This window comes from Mustela putorius, unplaced genomic scaffold, assembly GCF_011764305.1.
Source record: "Mustela putorius furo isolate JIRA1106 unplaced genomic scaffold, ASM1176430v1.1 tig00000228_pilon_pilon_pilon, whole genome shotgun sequence".
Lineage (NCBI taxonomy): Eukaryota > Metazoa > Chordata > Mammalia > Carnivora > Mustelidae > Mustela > Mustela putorius.
Genome location: NW_025421322.1, coordinates 31,895,893 through 31,917,943, shown reverse-complemented (window position 1 = coordinate 31,917,943; position 22,051 = coordinate 31,895,893). Strand labels below are relative to the sequence as shown.

Sequence of the window (22,051 nt, the reverse complement as noted above, 5' to 3'; positions counted from 1 at the left end):
TCTATGGACTGAGCCAACCAGGTGTCCCAGCTACATTTTAAAATAAAGCAATTAAACCAATCTAACATTTTGTTGTTGTTGTTGTTCATATCCATTTAACACTGGACTAAAGGAATCTTGGGAAACCCAGGACAGTGCCAAACAAAATCATTCAAATTCAGTTCCTCTGAAAACAGTAATCTTCCATAATAAAGTAATGGCTATAAAAAATGTACAAGCATTTAAATAAAAAGAGAACAAACTGTCTGGAATATTATTCCTTTACGTCTCAATTCTCCTTTGAAAACTGTGTGGCCAAACTATTTACTCTTCAGATCTTAGCTTAGATTTCATTTCCTAAAGGTCTCTGTTCTCCAGGCCCACATTAGGCATCATTCAAACCTACTCCAGAAGCGCCCTGTACTTCATCTCTCTATTACAGCATTCTTTCACACAATATTGTAATTGCCAATTTCCTTATCTGTGAGCTAAGCGAGAGCAGAAAACCATCTCTATGTTCACAGTTGTATTCTTAGCATTTCGTACAAATAATCTGGCACTAGGTTCAAAAATTTCTGAAAAGTATTACTTAAATATAGGAACCATCTAGACAAGAGAACACCATCTGTCCATCATTTCAAATGTACAGTTAATCTGTAAAAAGGTTCTGAAAATTAGACAAGCAAGCATGGGTCATTTTAAAGTAAAAAAAAAAAAAAAGATAAAGCTACAAATGGCACTGTACATGATGGGATTTAGGAGTAAAAGTAGAGAAATGAAATTAGGGAAACCTTAGGGAGGTCAGCAGGGGCAAGGATGGGTCAACAAAGAGAAGGGCCAGTAGACGTAGATCAAATTACTTTTGGATCTTCAGGGAATATGTTGTCCACCAGGCGTTTGTAGCGAGGACGCAGAGCAGAACAGCAGCAACACACTCCTGGTCAAAAAAAAAATAAAATCACAAAGTACAAAGATTATTCATCCTGTAAATCTGACCTAGAAATTCAGATTCTGAATATTAATGAGTTACTTAAAAGAAAAAGAAAAACTGCAAATTGGCACTAACAGAAAACAGGAATGCGAATTCTATTACCGACTAAGAAATGGAAAACGTCCTCTCCCCTCCCCAAAGATACCAGGTCAAAGTGAGTATGTTCATGAATTAGTCCAAAATTCCAAATCAAATAGTTTAGGGGTGTGTGTGTGTACAGGTGTACACACGGTACACACACACCCACACGTGCTACCAAATTCACCCTATAAAGCTAATTATCTATTTTGTATCCCTTCACTTCCTTTCTAATCTCATCTCCTACCACCTTCTGTGTCCCCAGCCTTACATTCTCATTTCCTGGCCTGATCCACTCACAGTCCCAGCCACATTGGTCTTGAGGAACAGTCCGCTCCCTTATGCCTGGTGAAAACAATTAATACATGTATCTACATAATGCTTCATATGAAGAACTATACTAGAGGGGGAAACCACCTCAAAGGAAAGTCCAGGAATTTCAAAAGTGCTCAAAGGCTGCTCTTCATAGTTTCAGTTATGGGTATCTTGGTAAGAGCAATGGATTGGGATCCAGAATATCTGGGTTCATTCCAATTCTTTCACTTAAATGACTAAATTGCCTTGGGTAAAGCACATCAGTTATCTGGAAAGAGCGATTAGTTTTCTTGTCCTGCAAACTAGTAACAGGAATGCTGGTCTGGAGTCACTATAAAATTATTCCCATGATTTATGAAACTGGAGGATGTGTGTCTCAGTGTAAGTGTGCCTTTGTATGTATTTAGAAACCAAAATATAGCATGAAATACTGCTTTAGCTAGAAATTAAAAGAACTCAGATCTAAGCAGACTTCTACTACTCTCTCACACAGTAAGGTTATGCAAGAGACAACTTTTCCAGATCTCACTTTGCTCGTGAAGTATGCACCATTTTTGCACACAGTCATATAACAAATGTCAACCAAGTGTCCAGCACTGACCAAAACAAGTTAAGACGGAGTCCAGATTTGCAGTGGAGCAGAGTCAATAAAGTGATAAAAACAAGAGAGACTTAAGATTTGTAGAGCATCTTTAGTGATCATAGAGCACTGTGCATATATAACATTTCTACAAAACTAGTGAAGTATTACTACCATTACTTTACAGGAGTTGGAAGTGCAGCAGAACTGACCAAGTAACTTACTCAACAACATTGTCTGAGTGAGAACCCAGTGTTTAATTCTGTAACCCCATGCTCTTCCCACAGCACCACAGACACTAGTGGTCAAATCAGTCAACATCTAACTATTTCATGTGTACTGATTATGTGCCTAACTAAGACCATGCTAGATGCCATAAATACAAAAAAGCTAAGAGACAAGATCTCTGCCCTTGAGTTTATGAACTTATTAAAAAATAGGGAATTAATTTCAGCAATATACACTTGGCACTATGTGCTGATAATATAGAATGCTACCTATTGTTCAGGATGTTTTCTACATTAACAGAAGAAAAAAAATTCCAAAGAGTTCACTGGAAAATTTTTCAGATTAAGGAACATCAAAACACTTGAACTCTTTTTAGAGTCCAAAAGCAAACACTGGTCCTATTACTAGAGGAAAAGAAGGGGCAGGCGAGGGAGAGAAAAGCCAAGTAAGCAAAAGTCATATTTCTCTGTCTACTATGACAAATATAAAAATACTTGAGATAAATATTAATAAACTAAAATAAATTAAAATCAAATATGAATTGAGTGGTTATTATGCAGAGCACCAAGCTAGGTAGTGAAATGATGAAAAAAGCTTGCAACCTGGTAAGAAGATTCAAATGAATGCTCTGCTAACACTAATGCAAGGCCAAATATAGTACATTCAAATTGTATCATGGCAAAGAGACCAGTAAGGGATGGAAAAACAACTCTTACTGCTTCAAATTCCCTGTCAAAATGGTAAATTATGTTATTTTCAATAAGAAAAGACTCTTAATAGCTATTAAGTTTCACTTACATTGACACTTTCAGAAATCATACATTGCTTTTAGGTTTTTTTTTTTTTAATTTTTATTTTCAGCATAACAGTATTCATTGTTTTTGCACCACACCCAGTGCTCCATGCAATCCAAGCCCTCTCTAATACCCACCACCTGATTCCGCCAATCTCCCACCCCCCCGCCCCTTCAAAACCCTCAGATTGTTTTTCAGAGTCCATAGTCTCTCATGGTTCACCTCCCCTTCCAATTTCCCCCAACTCCCTTCTCCTCTCTAACTCCCCTTGTCCTCCATGCAATTTGTTATGCTCCACAAATAAGTGAAACCATATGATAATTGACTCTGCTTGACTGATTTCACTCAGCATAATCTCTTCCAGTCCCGTCCATGTTGCTACAAAAGTTGGGTATTCATCCTTTCTGATGGAGGCATAATACTCCATAGTGTATATGGACCACATCTTGCTTATCCATTCGTCCGTTGAAGGGCATCTTGGTTCTTTCCACAGTTTGGCGACCGTGGCCATTGCTTTTAGTTTAAAGAGTTTTTAGAAAAGATGTGAACTTGGAATACATACCACATCCAGCTTCTACTTTCAGAAAGCTTAGGTCTATTGAAGAGAAACAGGAGTAAAAAGGAAAATACCAAAGAGGCAGTATGGGGTTAAAGGACAGGGTGACCCCAAGGTCTCTTCCTGTCCAGCAGGTGGGCAGGTTACTTTATCTTACTACACCTATGCTTCCTCATCAGTTATGCTTTCTTTGTACCTACTGGGAAAATTAAAAATGAAAAGGGTAAGATATAGTAAGCATTCAATAAAATGGTAGCTATAGTAATGCAATAAAAGATACTACAAGGGGTAAGCAGGTGTTTGAGGGCCCTAGGGATAATCTTCCTGACAGTAGGAAAATCTATGCTGTAAACGAAACATTTAAAAGTCACACCTGAAACTAATGTAACATTGTATGCCAACTACACTAGAATAAAAAAAAAAAAAAAATTCAACAAATTCTGTATACGGTTCACAATAAGTTTTCAGAAGTAGTATCAGTACCAGTTTGGGGGGGCAGTAAAATGTCATTTTCTGAGCATGATGTGTGCACCATTATACTAAGTATTTTCCGACATCCCTCACTCATACACCAACTCTCTGAAGCAGTTACCATCATCTCCCTTTGATAAATGGGGAACAGGCTTAGGGAGGCCATTTGTCCAACATCACCCAGCTAATAAGGAGCAGAGCCCAGCCCACATCAGTTGACTTCAAAGGGTAACTGCCGTAACACATGCAAGTACTAGACAATTTCTAAACTAAACATTTTAGCTCCCCTCAAGTCACCAATGACCACGACTGCAGGAATGGGGCTGACTCACACTACAGATGCTCTACCATGCAGGGAAGTGAATGATGACAGTGAGTTTCTCCAGAAAATCCAAAATGAAACAGAAACACCCTCCTGACTAGTTATTATGAACGAAAAGTTACCAACTATAGAAAAGATACATGAAACCAGAATTTAAATCTTTCAATTTACTGAGATTTCTATAAAATGACCATATAGTGACGATAATATAAGTTTAAAATGACTGTGGCATCAGTAATCACGAAAGAAACACTATTAGCAGCTTTAAAGAAGACAATTCTGTACTTGTAAACATCTTAAGAACAAGAAAAATGAAATCATTGGACCTACTCAGCCACAGAAATGGGTTTGACTCCCTTGTTGAAGTCAATTCATAGGGCTTGTCGAGTTCCGATGCAGGAACTTGAATGTAGTCTTTCATGTTGCAAGAGACTATTTTCTAGTCAATCTTCCTGCTTCTAGATCCTTTTCCTACTGCTCAGGAAGTACCTAGTTCACTTCACTTGTAATTAATTAGCAGAGAGTACTAATGGACTGTAACTTATCTAACTGGTTGCTGACATCAAGGGTAAAGCTATCAAGAACTTGATAATATCCATATCAAATTCTGCTGCTAAGGCCAAAGAGCTTAAACAAGATACTACAAAAATGCATGTTGCTAGTTTACTAAAAGCAGATTTTCAGTTTAATAAAATAGGAAAATAAAACTACTTACACCTTTTTCCTTAAAGCATTCCTTCGATTCCTCCTCATCCCTGCTTCTAATCCCTCCCAATAACTCATTTGAGCGCCAGACCACCCTATTTTTGACCACTTCCCAACTTTTTCTTTCCGAAGCACTAAGCATATCACAGAATGCCTCAAGCAACAGGCAAGTCTGAGCAATCAACAGGAATTCTTCCATTACATTTAATTCTAGTATACAAGGAGAAGGAAGTCACTGCTCTCCTGCAGTGCGTGGAATTCAGAGCTTTGCTTATGATATGTCAGTACAAACAGCAAGTCTCAAGTGGGATAACTACAGAAAAATGGAACATGGGCACCACTGGAAACAGAAAAATTAGCCCCCCAAAAGTAACAAGCTACACATTAAAGTAATGTAGAGGCAGGCTCACGGAGCATGTTCATTAATAGGCCTTCTGAGTACTACCTCTCTACCTACCTTTCAGTGTTAGGGGTCCTAAATCTATATACATATTTAGTGCCTACAATGTAAAAGCCATGAAATGCATTTCTTTAGCAAATTTTGCATATTTCTAAATTAACCATTTCTTCTTTAAAGACACCCAAGATAATTTCTTCTCCGTAGTTCCCCTACCATTATTCTCATGGGGATTCATCCATGTCTCCTGGTCCTCATCTCAGGCAGGAATGAGCTGTACTGACCTCTGGCAACCTCCTTCTTCTTTGATGGTAAGGTGCTAAAATTAATTTCCATCCCACCCTGGCCCACAGAGGCATTCACAGTCAGAATTGAGTAGCTGCACAGAAAACCTCACAGGTGAACTGAAAGTATGATGAATCAGGCACAGGAGTGCACAAAGGTGCTGTGAGAATTCTGCTCAATGGGTCAGTATTCTAAGTTGTTGGCCCACTGGTAAGTACTTCCAAGTTTGTGATAATATTTGCTCTCCTATGCAACTCTGTGAGTGTGGGGGGTTGGATAATTAATAAAGACTCCTTTAAAAATAAGCTACTTATATTTTTAATAAACTGTATAATCTAATCATAAGTTAAATCTGACTAGAAATATTAAAGTCTCCCTTATTAAACTATTAATGTCTCTATTATTTAAGACCAATACAGCATTGGGTACTTGGGATAAAACTATCTTCTGAAACAAAAATAAGTTACTAACACTATCACTGGAGTTGAAGAACACTCAGATCTATTACAGGAACCAACTGTATAACTTTAAATTAAACCTAATTTAAATTAGGTTTATTTTATGATTTATAGAAAGAGAATATAACGGTATCTGTATCTTCTACACAGCAATTATATTATCTCAATTAATTCTTACAAGTAATATATTGGGAATTCACTGGTATATTTAGGCCTTACTAAATTTCATACTTTTAAATGGGAATGACTGATTACAGGATTTTGGTTCTTTATGCCTTCACTGTATATTTCTACAACTATAACAATTTCTTATACTTATTTATAAACATGTCTCCCTTTACCACTAGGATATGAGTCCCTCCAACATAAAGTCCATATATCTTATTCATTGTTGTGCGTGGCTGGTATATACTAGACATTTAAATGCTTTTTCATTAAATGAAGACCCAAAGTTCACTGACAGATTAAACAGATTTAGTATCTGCTCTGATATGTGCTATAAGAATAAAAATAATCATCAAGAAAGTACACTGTCCACCACAAAACACTAAATACCAGAACAGGATTTCTCTGATAAACAGAAGAAAATGTCGACTGAATCACTTTAAACAATTCATGTTTTATTTTTAGGCCTAATAGAGTCAATCCGTAATCAAGGTGAAAAAGGACAGACTATTTTTTCTACTGGAAGATTTTAAAAATTCATGACTCTGACAACTATAGTTCTATGGTATCCTGAATCCTGGAAAAATGAGAATCACATATATTTTCCCCACAGTTAAAATTAGAAGTCAAGTTACTTTTTCAGCTAGTGTTAGAACAATACCATTAAAAGGATTCAGTAATATTACAGTCCCACTAATATATACCCCTCCCAAGTACCAAAAGCTTAATATAGAAATATACATATACACATACATGTACATGCTACATATAAAGTCTATAATACGGATATTATTCCTGTACTTCCAAAATGTATACAGCCACTGTGTGAAGAACTACAGGGGGTTAACAAGGTCACTGTCTACTTAAAAAGACAAAGGTTTAAAACTTGATTTTGAAATAAGATTTGCACAACATCTAACAAGGGATATCCAATGTATAAGGGTCACCCACAGAAATTCAAAAGAGAAAGAAAGCACTTCTAGCTCAAGTGAAGAAAGGTAATTATCAAGTAAAGGTTTTACGAAGGACACAGGATGTGAGCTAAGCGCTCCCATGAAGAACAAATACACTGAACTTTATTATAAAGATAAACTGGGGACAGGGAAGGACACTTATAGTCAGATGGAACAATGCAAACATCACTATGGAGGATGACACCTGGAAAAACCAAAACGCATTTTCTAATGGCCCGCAGCTTAAAAAGGAAGGAACGTGGGAGGTGGCACAAAGGAAGCATCAAAAGCGTTTGGTGACTAATTAGATACGGGGTCAGAGAAACGGGAACAAAGTAGTCTGATCTTTAGGAAAGTGCTCCTTTTAAGAGGATTTTAATCCATTAGAGGAATATTTTATTACACGATTCTTTCCACTTGTAATTCTATACCTTCTCTCCTTTCGTTCTCAATTTCACTACTTGTTCTTTATTCCCAGGCACATAAACGTTATGGAAAAAGAGGGCAACAAAGGCAATAAATGGAACTGAAATGTCAATCCTATTTTTTAAAAAGATGCTCTTTCCATTACATTGCAATATTTGGCTGTACAATAGGCAATATGAAAACAAATCCCTGATATACTTTCAAAACCACACGGAGATACATACGGTCTTCAGGGGGGAAAAAAGCCTTCTTCTGAGTCAACAAGTGTCTGGTCTTTACTCAACGTCTGTTTACCCCCCCACTATCACAATTTTTAAAGAAAAATAAGTATTAGACATTCTTCTACTTAGTCAACTTATAGATTTATACTTAATTTAATTTTATAGTATACTATCATACTTAAATATAATTCAGCAGTTATCCAAAACAGAAACAATAAAATAAAGAATAATCCTGGCTTTCAGAAAATGTAATTCTGCATGATACCATTTGAAAATCTTCTGAAATCATCTTATAAACTAAATTATCACAAATATTAAAATCAGAAATACCATTCTCTATTCATTTCATCTGACATTGGCTTTAACAACAAATAAGAAAGGATCCAATGGATGACAGAAACCAGAGCTGCAACCAGGTAAGAAAAGTACTCCTACCTACCTGTCTCCACCACAGTTAGGATGTAACCCGTGGTGCATCCTCACTTCTAAGACTGCACATATCCCTGGACCCTGCATGCCACGGACCTTCTTCAAAAATGTGCTCAGGTGGCAGTCTTGCAAAGGGAGTACAGCACTCCTGTGTCCCAATTTTCAGAGGTAAGTAATTAGACAAGGCAGAATTGAAAACTGAAATGGTATGTGATTCCCTTATTTAATATATAAAAAGCTGACTAAATATCTTCTATGAAAATGTCAATAGTATCTTAAAGAACTATAAAAAGAGAGGTATCTGGATGGCTCAGTCGTAAGTATCTGACTCTTGATCTCAATCCAGGTCTCTATCTCATGGTCCTTGAGTTCAAGCCCCATGCTGGGGCTCCATGCTGGGCATGGAGACTACTATATTATATATATATATATATATATATATATATATATATATAGAGAGAGAGAGAGAGAGAGAGAGAATCACGTTTTCTGCATGTATAAATGTTTAAAAGAGAACAAATAGTCTGTGAACAACAATCTTCTTCATCCAAACCATGGTACTGCTATATGGATATTTACTTTGCTAATTAATAGGTTTCAGAGGAGGGGAGAATTATAGAGTGATTGAAGACATATTTTAAAAATCATAATTAAGAGGGAGAAAAATAGAGGACGGGCAAAAGATGAATCAGACTACAGAGAATTTATAATGCAACTGGGAAAGCAAAATACTAAGCACTGATGTGTTTTAAGAGTCTTATTTAAACCATAGTCTAACAAAGACTCTAGCTGACCCCAAAACAATAGTAACAACAACAAAACCCTAATTGTCAAAAGGAGATTGAATGTTCAACTAAGGAAATATGTGGCCAAGTCATTATGGATTCTGACAGTTTTCATCTCTGGAGTATATTTCAACAAATTGATTTCAACAAATCGAGAGCTGAAGCTCTCCTACAAAAACTTACTTTCCACTTCTTAGAGCAAATCTTGGTAAATACACAACAAAGATGGACAAAAAGTACAGGAGCATCTTACTGTAAGGAGGAAAGGTATTCTTGAAAGATAAACAGAAATGGAAATCTAAAGGACTAATGACAAGCTCCTTTAATTTGGAAGATGACAAAAGAAACTGCAGTTATAACTTTCCTTTAGTTAGAATTTCTTGAAAAGAACTCTTAGCACGAACGAGTATTCACAAACACCATGGAATATGGGCTTTTATGACTTTTTGAAAACTGTTTTTGTGCCATCAATGCCTACACATAAGCAAATGGCCCAGGAATTCTCACCCATTTAGAAACCATTCTAAAAGGGCAAAAATTTTTTGAAACAGCCAAAACATTCTTCAGTTTAAAAAATACGATTAAAAGGGACGCCTGGGTGGCTCAGTGATTAAGCCGCTGCCTTTGGCTCGGGTCATGATCCCAGGGTCCCGGGATCAAGTCCCACATTGGGCTCCTTGCTCGGCGGGGAGCCTGCTTCTCCCTCTGCCTCTGCCTGCTATTCTGTCTGCCTGTGCTTGCTCTCTCTCTCTCTCTCTCTCTGACAAATAAATAAAATCTTAAAAAAACAATATTAAAACAAACTAAAAATCCCACATAAAAACACAAAAGTTCTCATTAAAAATAAAGATGCTATTTGTGTTTCTTGAAGGGGATGCTGGAACATGATGTTAACATGTTCCATGTGTTAACAACACCACAAAGATAGGCCTGCAAAAGCAAGAAGGACCTCTAAGGTGAAGTGACAGCAAGAACTCACTTTGCAAATCACTGATTTAGATGCTTCTCAGGTTCAGAGGTGCTTAATACTTGAGTATCTTTAGATTGACTACAGATGCTATTAATAATAATTATACCCAGACCAGTGGTAGATCTGTCCCAGGCAACCCAAGACCTGCAGTTTTCCTCCTTACTCTTTTAGAGTAAGTACTGGGACATGTCTAAGGGCACCTACAAAGTAGTCAGATTTCCAATTATAGCTACAAAATAAGGAAAAAGCAGCAAAAATCCAGGGAGAGAAAAATGAAGAGAAATGTAAGAGGAAAAGGAGAAACAGAAGACTAGTAAAATAAATAAATAACAGATTAAAAAAAAAAATAGAGCATACCTAGCTTTAATTTTCCTCATATATGACAATTACTACCTTAATATATCATCTGTTGCAATAATTTTTGTATAAAGCTCATTACTGATAAATTCCCGGTCCATTTATAATTAAATGTTTTATAAGATGCCTACTACAGTCAACGTACTAAGCTAGGCATCGTTGAGATGTTATTTCACAAAATTGGCTTCTAACATCAAGACTATTTATAAATAAATACAAGAGGGGCACCTGGGTGGCTCAGTCGTTAAGTATTTATCTCTGCCTTTGGCTCAAGCCATGACCCCAGGATCCTGGGATGGAACCCCACATCGGGCTCCCTGCTTGGCCCTCTCCCACTCCCCCTGCTTGTGTTCCCTCTCTCACTGGCTCTCTGTCAAATAAATAAAATCTTTATAAATAAATAAATGCAAGAGTATAAGAAATCAAAGTTACAGAAAACAAGGATTTTTTCACCAAAATCAAGAGACAGATGCAAACCAAATCATAATTAGCAGCAAGTGAGTGAATTCACCCTCATTATATATACCCAATTATGGTGATTTTTTCATGAAAAGTTTTCACAAAACTTTTCCACGAAACATTTACCGCCATCCTCAATTTCCCCAACAAAGTCAATAGTCACAAATTTTCTACTGTATCAATATGTTTATTGTCTTCATGAAGTTACCTCATAAGAAATCCTACATAAACAATGCTTCCATAGTACAATCAGTGCTTTTCTTAGGGTGCTTTACAAGCCATCTGAAGAACAGTCTCCTGGATTATTTTTTTTAATATTTTATTTATTTATTAGAGAGAGAGAGAGATCACCAGCAGGCACACAGGCAGGGATGGAGCGAAGCAGGCTCCCTGCTGAGCAGAGAGCCAGATGCAGAGCTTGATCCCAGGACACTGAGACCATGAGCCAAGGCAGAGGCTTAAACCGCTGAGCCACCCAGGTGCCCCTGGAGTGTTTTTTTTTTTTTTTTTTTAAACATTCTCTGGCCCCACCCAGAACCTTCGGAGTCAATCTTTAGAAATAGATACCAGCATTTCTATTTCTAAAAATCACCATGGCTTCCTACTGTGACCCTCATGCACATCCAAATTTGAGAACCACCCACCATTCTAGAGAACCATTCCCCTCATATAATAATTTAAAGAAGCATATGACTTTTTCTGTGTACTTTAGGTACCTGAGTTATGCAACAAACAAAAAGTTGTAATCCAGGCTGCACCTGAAGATCTCCTAATACATTACAGTGAATGAATCATATAAAGCACTAAACACAATGACAGAAATGATAAATATGAGGGCATTTGGAAACCATTTCACAGAAGATGCTGCTGACATGATAAAGACATATCACTGCCAACAATGAGCCAGTGTCTGTGGCTGAGATCTCCAGAATTTCCTCATTACTCTGAAATGCTGCCACCATAGCTCCCTGTGGACTAGATTTTCTAAGTAACTCATATAAATGAATATTTGGCAGACCCATGCTAGAAATAAATCAGGGTGACACACTAAATGGTCTTGAAGATCCTAAGTATTGTAAGCAAAGGAAAACAAATGATCATGATCAGGCTTTGCAAATTTTCTGTACAACTAACAAGACCTTTGAAATTTTCCCATAAAAGACTGTTCTGGTAAGCTTCTCTGTATTTCATGCCACTGTGTCCTTAAAATTACCACAGTCCTCAGAATTATTTTACATGAAACAAGTAGAAAAATAGCTATACAGTTTGCACAAATGATGCTATTCTCTTCTCCCCACCTTTTCTAGAGAAGACTTCTATTACAAGAAAGAATGACTTTTTTTTACTGGTGAGTCCAGATGAAGGAACGGAGCATGCCCTACAACATAAGCCCCCAATCTCTACCCTTTACACACTTCCTTACACAATGCCCAGAACATAATGAGTGCTCAATATCTATTTGTTGAATGAATGAACAAATGAACCCTTAAGGGTTTCTTTTTCAGATCTGCTTTCTCTAAGTCACTCTTTTTGCATCTATGTGGTAAGTGTATTTGGGTCAGAAGCCAGTCTCTATGTGGCCACAATGGGATTATGAAGTTGGGAGTCAGGATGTTCTCCTTGAAGAAGGCTGGCTAAGTATGTTTGCTCTGCCAACCTGGGATGTCCCTTAGACACACTGTTGAAAAATCTAGATCCGGATGACAAATAGCCCTTGACAAAAGTCATCTCACATTCTCCAACCCAGCTTTATTAGCAACAAAGCTAGTATTTTAACTGGCATTAGATTGATGTTTACATTTCTCTCAGTTGGTTCCAAACTCAGAAGTGGACGAGGCTGTACTGCAACCCTCTTAATCAACAAACACCTATACCTCAGAAAATATATCTGGTTGTGAAAATTTCATATACCTAATCACATTTATTCTTTTTAGTCCTTAATAAGAAGACTGCCAAGCCCTAGTCTGAGTGCAGAGCATACAAATCCAGGTCACAGTCTCTGGCCTTCAGCAGCTCATGATATGGTGTTGGAAGATAATCACACAGAAAACTTTAAGTCTGTGCGGTAACAGCTACAGTGCACCAGGATGCTCTGGGAGAACAGCAGCACAATACCTAACCTTCCTGCAAGAAGTAATAACTAAGTCTTGAAGAAAAACTAGGAATTAGGCCAAGAAAGAGGATTATCAATCCAGGTGGAAGGAGCCAAATATGTTAAAGCTCTGAGGTTTCAACAAGTGTATGTTTTTAATTTGGAAACATCCATAAAGTCCTGCAGCCTCAGAGAAGGCTAGACAAACCTGCAGGAAGTAGACCTGGAAAACCAACCAAATGTAAATGGTAAGAGGACGGAGGAGTCAAAAGAACAAGGCGATGGGACAGTTCAGAGAAATGATTGGATGGTGCTGCCACTGACAACAAGGAACAGAGAAAGGTACATTTTGAGGTAGGAGGAGGGTATCAGAAAGGAGAGAAGAGAATTCCGTTTTGCAAGCATTCAGTGACAACCTGAAAGTAGGAGATCTCTAGCAGGCAAGTGATCTAGACCAGAAATATAAATGTAAGAACCAAAAACATATAAACCAGAGCAAAGCAGCTAGCTGGGGATCACCAAAGACAAATGGGAGGGAATTAGGGAGAACCCTTGGGAAAGTCAACACATAAGAGAAGACCAATCAGCAATGGAAGCAGTGGAAGAGAAGACAACTAAAGAAACAGAAAGAAAACTATAAAAGAATAGTGTTAGAGGGGCACCTGAGTGGCTCAGTGGTTAAAGTGTCCAACTCTCTTGATTTTGGCTCAAGGTCATGATCTCAGAATCTTGATACTGAGCCCCCTGCTGAGCAGGGAATCTGCCTGAGATTCTCTCTTCCTCTCCTTCTCTGTGTGTACCCACTGTACCTCTCACTCTCTAAAGAAAGAAATAAATATTTTTTAAAAAATAGTGTTAGAAAAACAAAGGGGTTTTCCAAATCTTGTACCTTCTACAAAAGTACCAATTACATAGATAAAAGAAATAAGGACTTCAAACAATACTCCAAAAAGAAATTAAGATTATTTTTAAAACAAAAAAATCTCAGATTTAATGGTAATGTGAATTAAAATTTCAAGATGGATTAAATATTTTGACCAAAAATAAATCACAGCAGTGACAGTTTCAGAATATCCAGTCTGAAAATCACTGTTCAAGAGACTCTATACTTAATATGGGAGAAAAAGAAACTGATCACAGTTTATGATTATAGGTTCTTACTAAAAATGACAGATAATACAAAATAGCCCCATAAAGATCTAGTAATATTTTGCTACCGTTTTAGTCAGTTTTTAGTAAGTTATAAATCTTCTACTTAAACTACAGAACTAGATTATGTTCTATAATTTTGATTAAATAATGAAGGATAAAATTATTGACTAGAATGAGATAATCACAAAACTACAGTTCTACTAAAATAAAGATCAGAAGAAGAAAATTCTACATCTGCGGAATCCCTATCCTTCATTTGGCACTTAGTGTTGAATGTATAACAACAGAGATTTCTTTTTACAAGATCAAGAACAGGGCACTGGTCTTACTCTGTTTCATTTTGGGGGGGTGGGGACGGCACTGGTCTTATTCTAATAACAGATTCATTTTAACAGAAGTTTGGGAATTTTTCCAAGACAGACATTCAAAGAACATTTTAACTGTTTCCTATGACTACTAAACCAAGCAAATTAGGTTTATAAGGTGCCTTCTACATGTAAGGTACCAGAAATGCAAGAGGCATATATTCACTCAATTTAGAAAGGTAAGATTCAAAATAAATTCTAGTTGTTGTGCTGTATTTATCATCAACAAAGACAATTTTAAGATTGTGGTTACAAAACTACTGTCAGTAACGTCTGGGAAGTTATGATGAACAGGAAGTTCTAAAAGGCTGAGAGCTGATAAGGCTCGCACAGCTTTGCAATCTCACATCTGTGACTGTTCTCTCACTTGTTCTCATATGTTGCTGTAATTCGAGTTTCCTAAGACCGGGGCTATATCTTACTCACCTACCTAACAGAGCTCCTTTTTCCTTTTTATTCAAATAATTAACAACTAAAAAATCAATTTCCAATAAGCAGAGATCAAAAGCACAAATCAATAAACACCAACCATAAACAAAATTATAAATTAACTAAAGATTTGTGAGTATTTTTTGTTTTTGTTGTTTAAGATTTTATTTATTCATTTGACAGACAGAGATCACAAGTAGGCAGAGAGGCAGACAGAGAGAAAGGAGGAAGGAGGCTCCCTGCCAACCAGAGAGCCAGATGCAGGGCTTAATCCCCGGACCCTGAGATCATGACCTGAGCCCAAGGCTTTAACCCCAGAGGCTTTAACCCACTGAGCCACCCAGGTGTCCCCAGAATTTTGTATTTGATCAAGAGTCACATGCTCTATCTACTAAGCCAGCCAGGCACCCAATTTGTGAGTTCTTAATACACCTATTCTGGTTCCAAGACTATGTTTCACTAAAAGCCATTTTATTTTGTGTGAGTATATGCAGGACCACCTAAAACCAAGTAATGACATATTGATTTTGGTGACCATGTTTATTACTTCTGTGTCTAAAGCCACACTGGCACCAAGTTAATCATATAAAGTTTAAGAATATTGGGGCGCCTGGGTGGCTCAGTGGTTTGGGCTGCTGCCTTCGGCTCGGGTCATGATCCCAGGGTCCTGGGATCGAGCCCCGCATCGGGCTCCCTGCTCCGCAGGAAGCCTGCTTCCCTCTCTCTCTCTCTCTCTCTCTGCCTGCCTCTCTGCCTACTTGTGATCTCTGTCTGTCAAATAAATAAATAAAATCTTTAAAAAAAAAGAATATTAAATTATTCATACAGTATTTTTCAACCTAGGATGTAAGAACATTGTCAGGGTCAGAAATGTCACGCTGGGGAAACAAAAACCTAAAAGATTTCCAATCACTGCCACGAACCTCTGAATTTAGCTCTAACAACTGTATAGGTTAGATATAGAAAAAGCAATGTTCTGCGTGTCACATCTTCAAAAGCATTAGTAAATTAACATATATGAAGAAGAGGGCAGGCTTCTCTCTCATGGTTCCCTTCCCCAGGCAACCTACTCACCCTCCTGCCTCAGCCTGGCATTATTCATCAAGGAAGTTTCTGGTGACCACCTGATGATGAGCACAGCCCACTCTTCTCTGCCATCACAAGCACCACTACATCTTTAAGGGGCCGAGGGATCCATTTCTCCTAGAGGTCTATAAACTCCTCAAGGACAGGCTGTGGTTTACTCATTTCTGAAAGACTCAGAGGGTGAAAGATTTTGAAAGGGTAAAGATTCAGAAATGTATAAAAAGCAAGCCTACAGTGAAACACATTTTTCCTTAATATGAAAGCAAAATGAAATCTTGGAAATTTGGGAGTTTTCTCTGATATATCGGAATCAGAAAATCTTTAAGATTGTATCAGCTGTAGTCAAAATGCTACAACAGAAAAAGCATTTGACTCCCACTTAAAATACATAAAAATTGAAAGTGGATGTCACAGAAACTTACTGATATGTTTCTTGAGCTGTAGAGGAAGTAAATTGGTATACAGCTTCAAAAGAATTTTTAGTATTTGGCACCATGTGTATGCCATGATACTTCATTTTGTAGTACTGCAACACAACAGACCTTTAAGGCTTTGATTTCATGATCGTAAGGTACTAACACATATTTTCTCTCTCAAGTTTGATCATTGTTGAAATGTGGGTACTATAATATCAAAAAGAAGCACTATCACAGTCTACTGATCTTAATTATATTAGTATATAATATATATTTATAAAGAAGTTAAATTTGAAATCACAGAAGAGACAAACTGGCCTTTAAAAATCAACAGAATATATTCTGGAATTCTGACTAATACACTGCAATCTGAGATCAATAACTTAAGCCTCTGAAACAGCCATCAGAATATTTGAACTAATGTTCCATTCTATACATTTCATGATTTTTAAACCATGCACAATTTTTAAGCCATGCTGCATATCAATCTTACACTGGTATGTTTACTGTATATATTATCGTTCTCTGTTCTGTGCCTTAATAGCAAAATCTGAGGAAAAAGAGAGATGATCTGCAGCTTTTGTGTGTTCTAAAGTTCCTTCAGCAGAAGGGGTGCCTCGCTGGATCAGTTGGTGGAGCACGTGCCTCCTGATCTCAAGGTTTTTAGCTGAAGCCCCACACTGGGGGCAGAGATTACATTAAACAAATAAAATCTTTTTAAAAAAATTATAAAGTTCCTTCTGCTACAGAAAACAAACCGTTTATTCTTTAGAACTTTTCCATTCAGATTTGCATATTCTTTAGAACCTTTCCATTCAGATTTTTGCAAAAGAGTATTTATATCCTTTTTAAGTTTGTTTTCTATTTAACAACTTTGAAATCAAATTTCTTTATAATAATTTCTACATAATTCTCTGCATGCTCTTCATCACACTTTAGTGGTCAGAAATGGGGTACAACGCATTAACTGCCTGCAAGAGCTAAGTAGGTATTTTACTGTTAACTAAAGAGTGGTTTGCCCTGCTTCATGGATTCCACAAAACTGAACTGCTGTGGGTTCAGTTAGGCCAACGCCTAACTGTAGATGGACTGTAGGACGGTGTATGTGAAAGCTGCTAAATGCAATTAGTAAGAATTAACAAAACCCTTCCTTTCTTTAGTTAAAAAAATCTTGAACACAGAATGTCACACAGTAAGTGTTCAATATCAGATATTACTCAAATATTGAAAGGACATCATGTAAAAAGTGATGGTATCATGGGATACCCACAAAGAACAGAACTTACAATAAAGTAGGCAAATTATTGGTAATTCCCTGAGAGCTTCCAAATAGGATCATCTACCAGTTCCTGTCAAGACTCAAACTGGAGATAAAACTAAGTAATCTAAGATATCTTCACTCAAAATGCACATGACATTCTGTCTTAAATGCAAACGAACATTAATGAATACCAATTATTTGAAAGGTACTATAAAAGGTACTTCAGAAGTACAAGAAAAGACCAGCATTTGCAGTGGAAAATATTACTTAGGGTGCCTGGGTGGCTCAGTGGGTTAAAGCCTCTACCTTGGGCACAGGTCATGATCTCAGGGTCCTGGGATCGAACCCTACATCAGGCTCTTTCTCAGCAAGGAGCCTGCTTCCCCCTCTCTCTCTGCCTGCCTCTCTGCCTACTTGTGATCTCTCTTTCCCTATGTCAAATAAATAAATAAAACCTTAAAAAAAAATATATATATATATATTAGTTAACAAGGACTCAAATGTTTGAAAGGGCAGAAGACAGACCCACATGCAAACAATTTAATAAAATGTAAGAGACACGAGGAATTAAATTCCAATGAGAAAAGTCTAAGATTCCTTCTTAGAGGATGAAAACTGTGAGTTTAGCCAAGCATAAATGCAAAGTAGATGATTCCTTAGATATCAGAAGGAAAGGTGAGAAGTTTCACTTTGTACACAATATAAACAACCCAAAATGTGTGAGCAGTGAAATGGCATTATGAAACTATGTAATTATGAGTTTAGTCTGTTGAATATGTCAAAGGATTAAAAAAATTACTTAGTGAAAAACTTTAAGATAGTTACATTCATACCTATGAGGGAAAATGCAGAATCTAGGACAAAGTATGGAGATCTATTAAAATCTGATTTAAGACAACTGTGCTTAAAAAAGCATTTATCTTGATCAAAACTCTTCAGAGTGTAAAGATAGAACGTACAAACCTCAATACCATCAAAGTCACCTAGGAAAAACTCACGGCAACTATCATTCTCAATGGGGCAAAACTGAGCTTTTTCCCTAAGGTCAGGAACACGGAAGGAATGTCCACTAACACTATTGCAATTCAACATAGTACTAGAAGTCCTAGCCTCAGCAATCAGACAACAAAATGAAATAAAAGGCATCTGAATTGGCAAAGAAGTAGTCAAACTTACTCTTTGCAGATATGATACTTTATGTGGAAAACCCAAAAGACTCCACTCCAAAACTGCTAGAACTCATACAGGAATTCAGTAAAGTGTCAGGATATAAAATCAATGCTCAGAAATCAGTTGCATTTCTATACACCAACAGCAAGTCAAAAGAAAGAGAAATTAAGGAGTCGATCCCATGTACAACTGCACCCAAAACTATAATATACCTAGGAAGAAACCTAATCAAAAAAGCAGAGACCCTGTACTCAGAAAACTATAAAGTACTCATGAAAGAAACTGAGGAAGACACAAAGAAATGGAAAAACGTTCCATGCTCACAGATTAGAAGAACAAATACTGTGAAAATGTCTAAGCTACTTAAAGCAATCTACACATTTAACACAATCCCTATCAAAATACCATCAATTTTTTTTAAAGAAATGGAACAAATAATCCTAAAATTTCTATGGAACCAGAAAGATGCTGAATAGCCAGAGGAATGTTGAAAAAGAAAGCCAAAGTGGGTGGCATCACAATTCCAGACTTCAAGCTCTATTACAAAGCTGTCATCATCAAGACAGTATGGTACTGGCACAAACATCAGACACACAGATCAATGGAACAGAATAGAGAGCCCAGAAATGGACCCTCAACTCTATGGTCAACTAATCTTCGACAAAGCAGGAAAGACTGTCCAATGGAAAAAGGTCTCTTCAAAAAATGCTGTTGGGAAAACTGGACAGCCACATATAGAAAAATGAAACTGGACCATTTCCTTACACCACTCACAAAAATAGATTCAAAAATGGTTGAAAGACCTCAATGTGAGAAAGGAATCCATCAAAATCCTTGAGGAGAACACAGGCAGCAACCTCTTTGACCTTAACCACAGCAACTTCTTCCTAGAAACATCGCCAAAGACAAGGGAAGCAAGGGCAAAAATGAATTATTGGGACTTCATCAAGATCAAAAGCTTTTGCACAGCAAAGGAAACAGTCAACAAAACCAAAAGACAACTGACAAAATGGGAGAAGATACTCGCAAAGGACATATCAGATAAAGGGCTGGTATCCAAAATCTATAAAGAACTTATCAAACTCAACACCCTAAGAACAAATAATCCAATCAAGAAATGGGTCGAACACATGAACAAACATTTCTGCAAAGAAGACATCCAGATGGCCAACAGACACATGAAACAGTGCTCAACACAACTCAGCATCAGGGAAATACAAATCAAAACCACAATGAGCCCGCACCTCACACCAGTCAGATTGGCTAAAATTAACAAGTCAAGAAATGACAGATGCTGGCGAGGATGTGGAGAAAGGGGAACTCTCCCTCACTATTGGTGGGAATGCAAGCTGGTATAGCTACTCTGGAAAACAGCATGGAGGTTCCTCAAAAAGTAAAAAATAGAGTTATCCTATTGTACTTCTGGGTATTTACCCTACAGATACAAATCTAGTGATCTAAAGGGGCATGTGCACCCAAATGTTTATAGCAGCAATGTCCACAATAGCCAAACTATGGAAAGAACCTAGACATCTGTCAACAGATGAAGGGATAAAGAAGATGTGAGATAGAAAGATATATATATACATATAGATAGAAAGATATATACGTATATATATACGTATATATATATACACATATACATATACGTATATGTGTATATATATATACGTATATATATATATATAGAGAGAGAGAGAGAGAGGGAGAGGGAGGGGGGAATACTATGCAGCCATCAAAAGAAATGAAATCTTGCCATTTGCAATGACATGGATGGAACTAGAGGGTATTATGCTTAGTGAAATAAGTCAATCAGAGAAAGACAGTATCATATGCTCTCTGATATGAGAAATTTGAGAGGCAGGGCAGGGGGTTGTGACGTAGGGAGGGGAAAAAGGAAACAAGATGGGATCGGGAGGGAGACAAACCGTAAGAGATTCTTAATCTCACAAAACAAACTGAGGGTTGCTAGCAGGGTGGGAGGGGTAGGGATGGGGTGGTTGGGTTCTGGACATTGGGGAGGGTATGGGCTATGGTGAGTGCTGTGAAATGTGTAAGCCTGATGATTCGCAGACCTGTACCCCTGGGGTAAATAATAAATTATATGTTAATAAAAATAATTTTTAAAAAAGCATTTAATGTGCTAAACACAGCACAAAGAGTAAAGCTTAAATACTATGATCAGATTCTCATATTTATATTAAAATAACTTTAGTTTCAAAAAATAACTTTAGTTTCTTAATTATATGTAAAGTGGTATCACTTCTGAATATATAAAATTATTGATGGCAGGATCTGGAAATGATTCCTATGGTTTAAAAAGCTAATTATAAAAATTTTTTTTTTAAATAAGTATCATACTTTGGTAATAAACAACCTTTACACTGGTCCTTCGCTCTCATGAGAAACAATCTACTAAACATTCTTCTCATGACATATACTTTTATGGTACCTGAAAAAGCAATTCAGATTCTTAGCAGGATGTACCAATAACAGCAAAGCAAGTCAACAGGGACTTAGAACAAAAACTAAATGTCAAAAATGTTCACTGTGCTGCTGGTTTCAGATTTTTAATTACTCAAAGAAAGAACAAACCTACCAAATATGTATCAATGACAATTTCAAAGTCTATCTCATTCACCTATGCTTGCTACCATTCCCATTTCCTTGTAAGTTTAAGGACACTGATTTTTTTTTTTTTTAAAGATTATATGTATTTACTTAAAAGAGAAAGGGAGCACACAAGTGTGAGTAGGGGTGGGCAGCAGAGGGACAGGAAGAGAGAACATCCCAAGCAGACTCTGCAGGGCTCCATGTCTGATCCTGAGATCATGACCAGGGCAGAAATCAAGAGTCAGACATCCAACTGACTATGCCATCTAGGCACCCCAAAGTACACCGATTTCTAAGGAGAGCTGAAGATACACTGGTTTGTAGGACACAGTTCTTCCCACACAGCACGCTGACAAAGGTTAGTTAGTTGACCTTAGCTAGCTGATGTAGGCTGCCATTTCTTCTTCATTTTCATGCTTTAATATTTTCTTTCTAAATTAACTTGCCACACAGGTAACAAGAGTCCACTGAAGTTTTTGGTTCAAACCTAGACTCACAGAAACAGCCTTTATTCCTCCTAAGAAGTTATGTGAATGTGGCATT

General features: G+C 37.1%; 1 protein-coding gene across 3 annotated transcripts in view; it reads right to left on the bottom strand.

The window, feature by feature from the left end:
- The window catches only part of EFR3A (EFR3 homolog A), a 113,969-nt gene that overhangs the window by 74,190 nt on the left and 17,728 nt on the right, over positions 1-22,051 (bottom strand). The window contains exon 2 of one of the 3 annotated variants that reach the window (XM_045078134.1): positions 771-916. The exons of 1 other annotated variant lie outside the window; for it this stretch is intronic. Coding sequence is in view for 1 of the 2 variants with exons in the window: in XM_004743569.2 (XP_004743626.1) it covers positions 840-916 (77 nt within the window). In the remaining variant the exon portion in view is untranslated. The remainder of the gene's footprint in view (positions 1-770; positions 917-22,051) is intronic. One more of the 3 variants, XM_004743569.2, reaches the window with a different exon arrangement.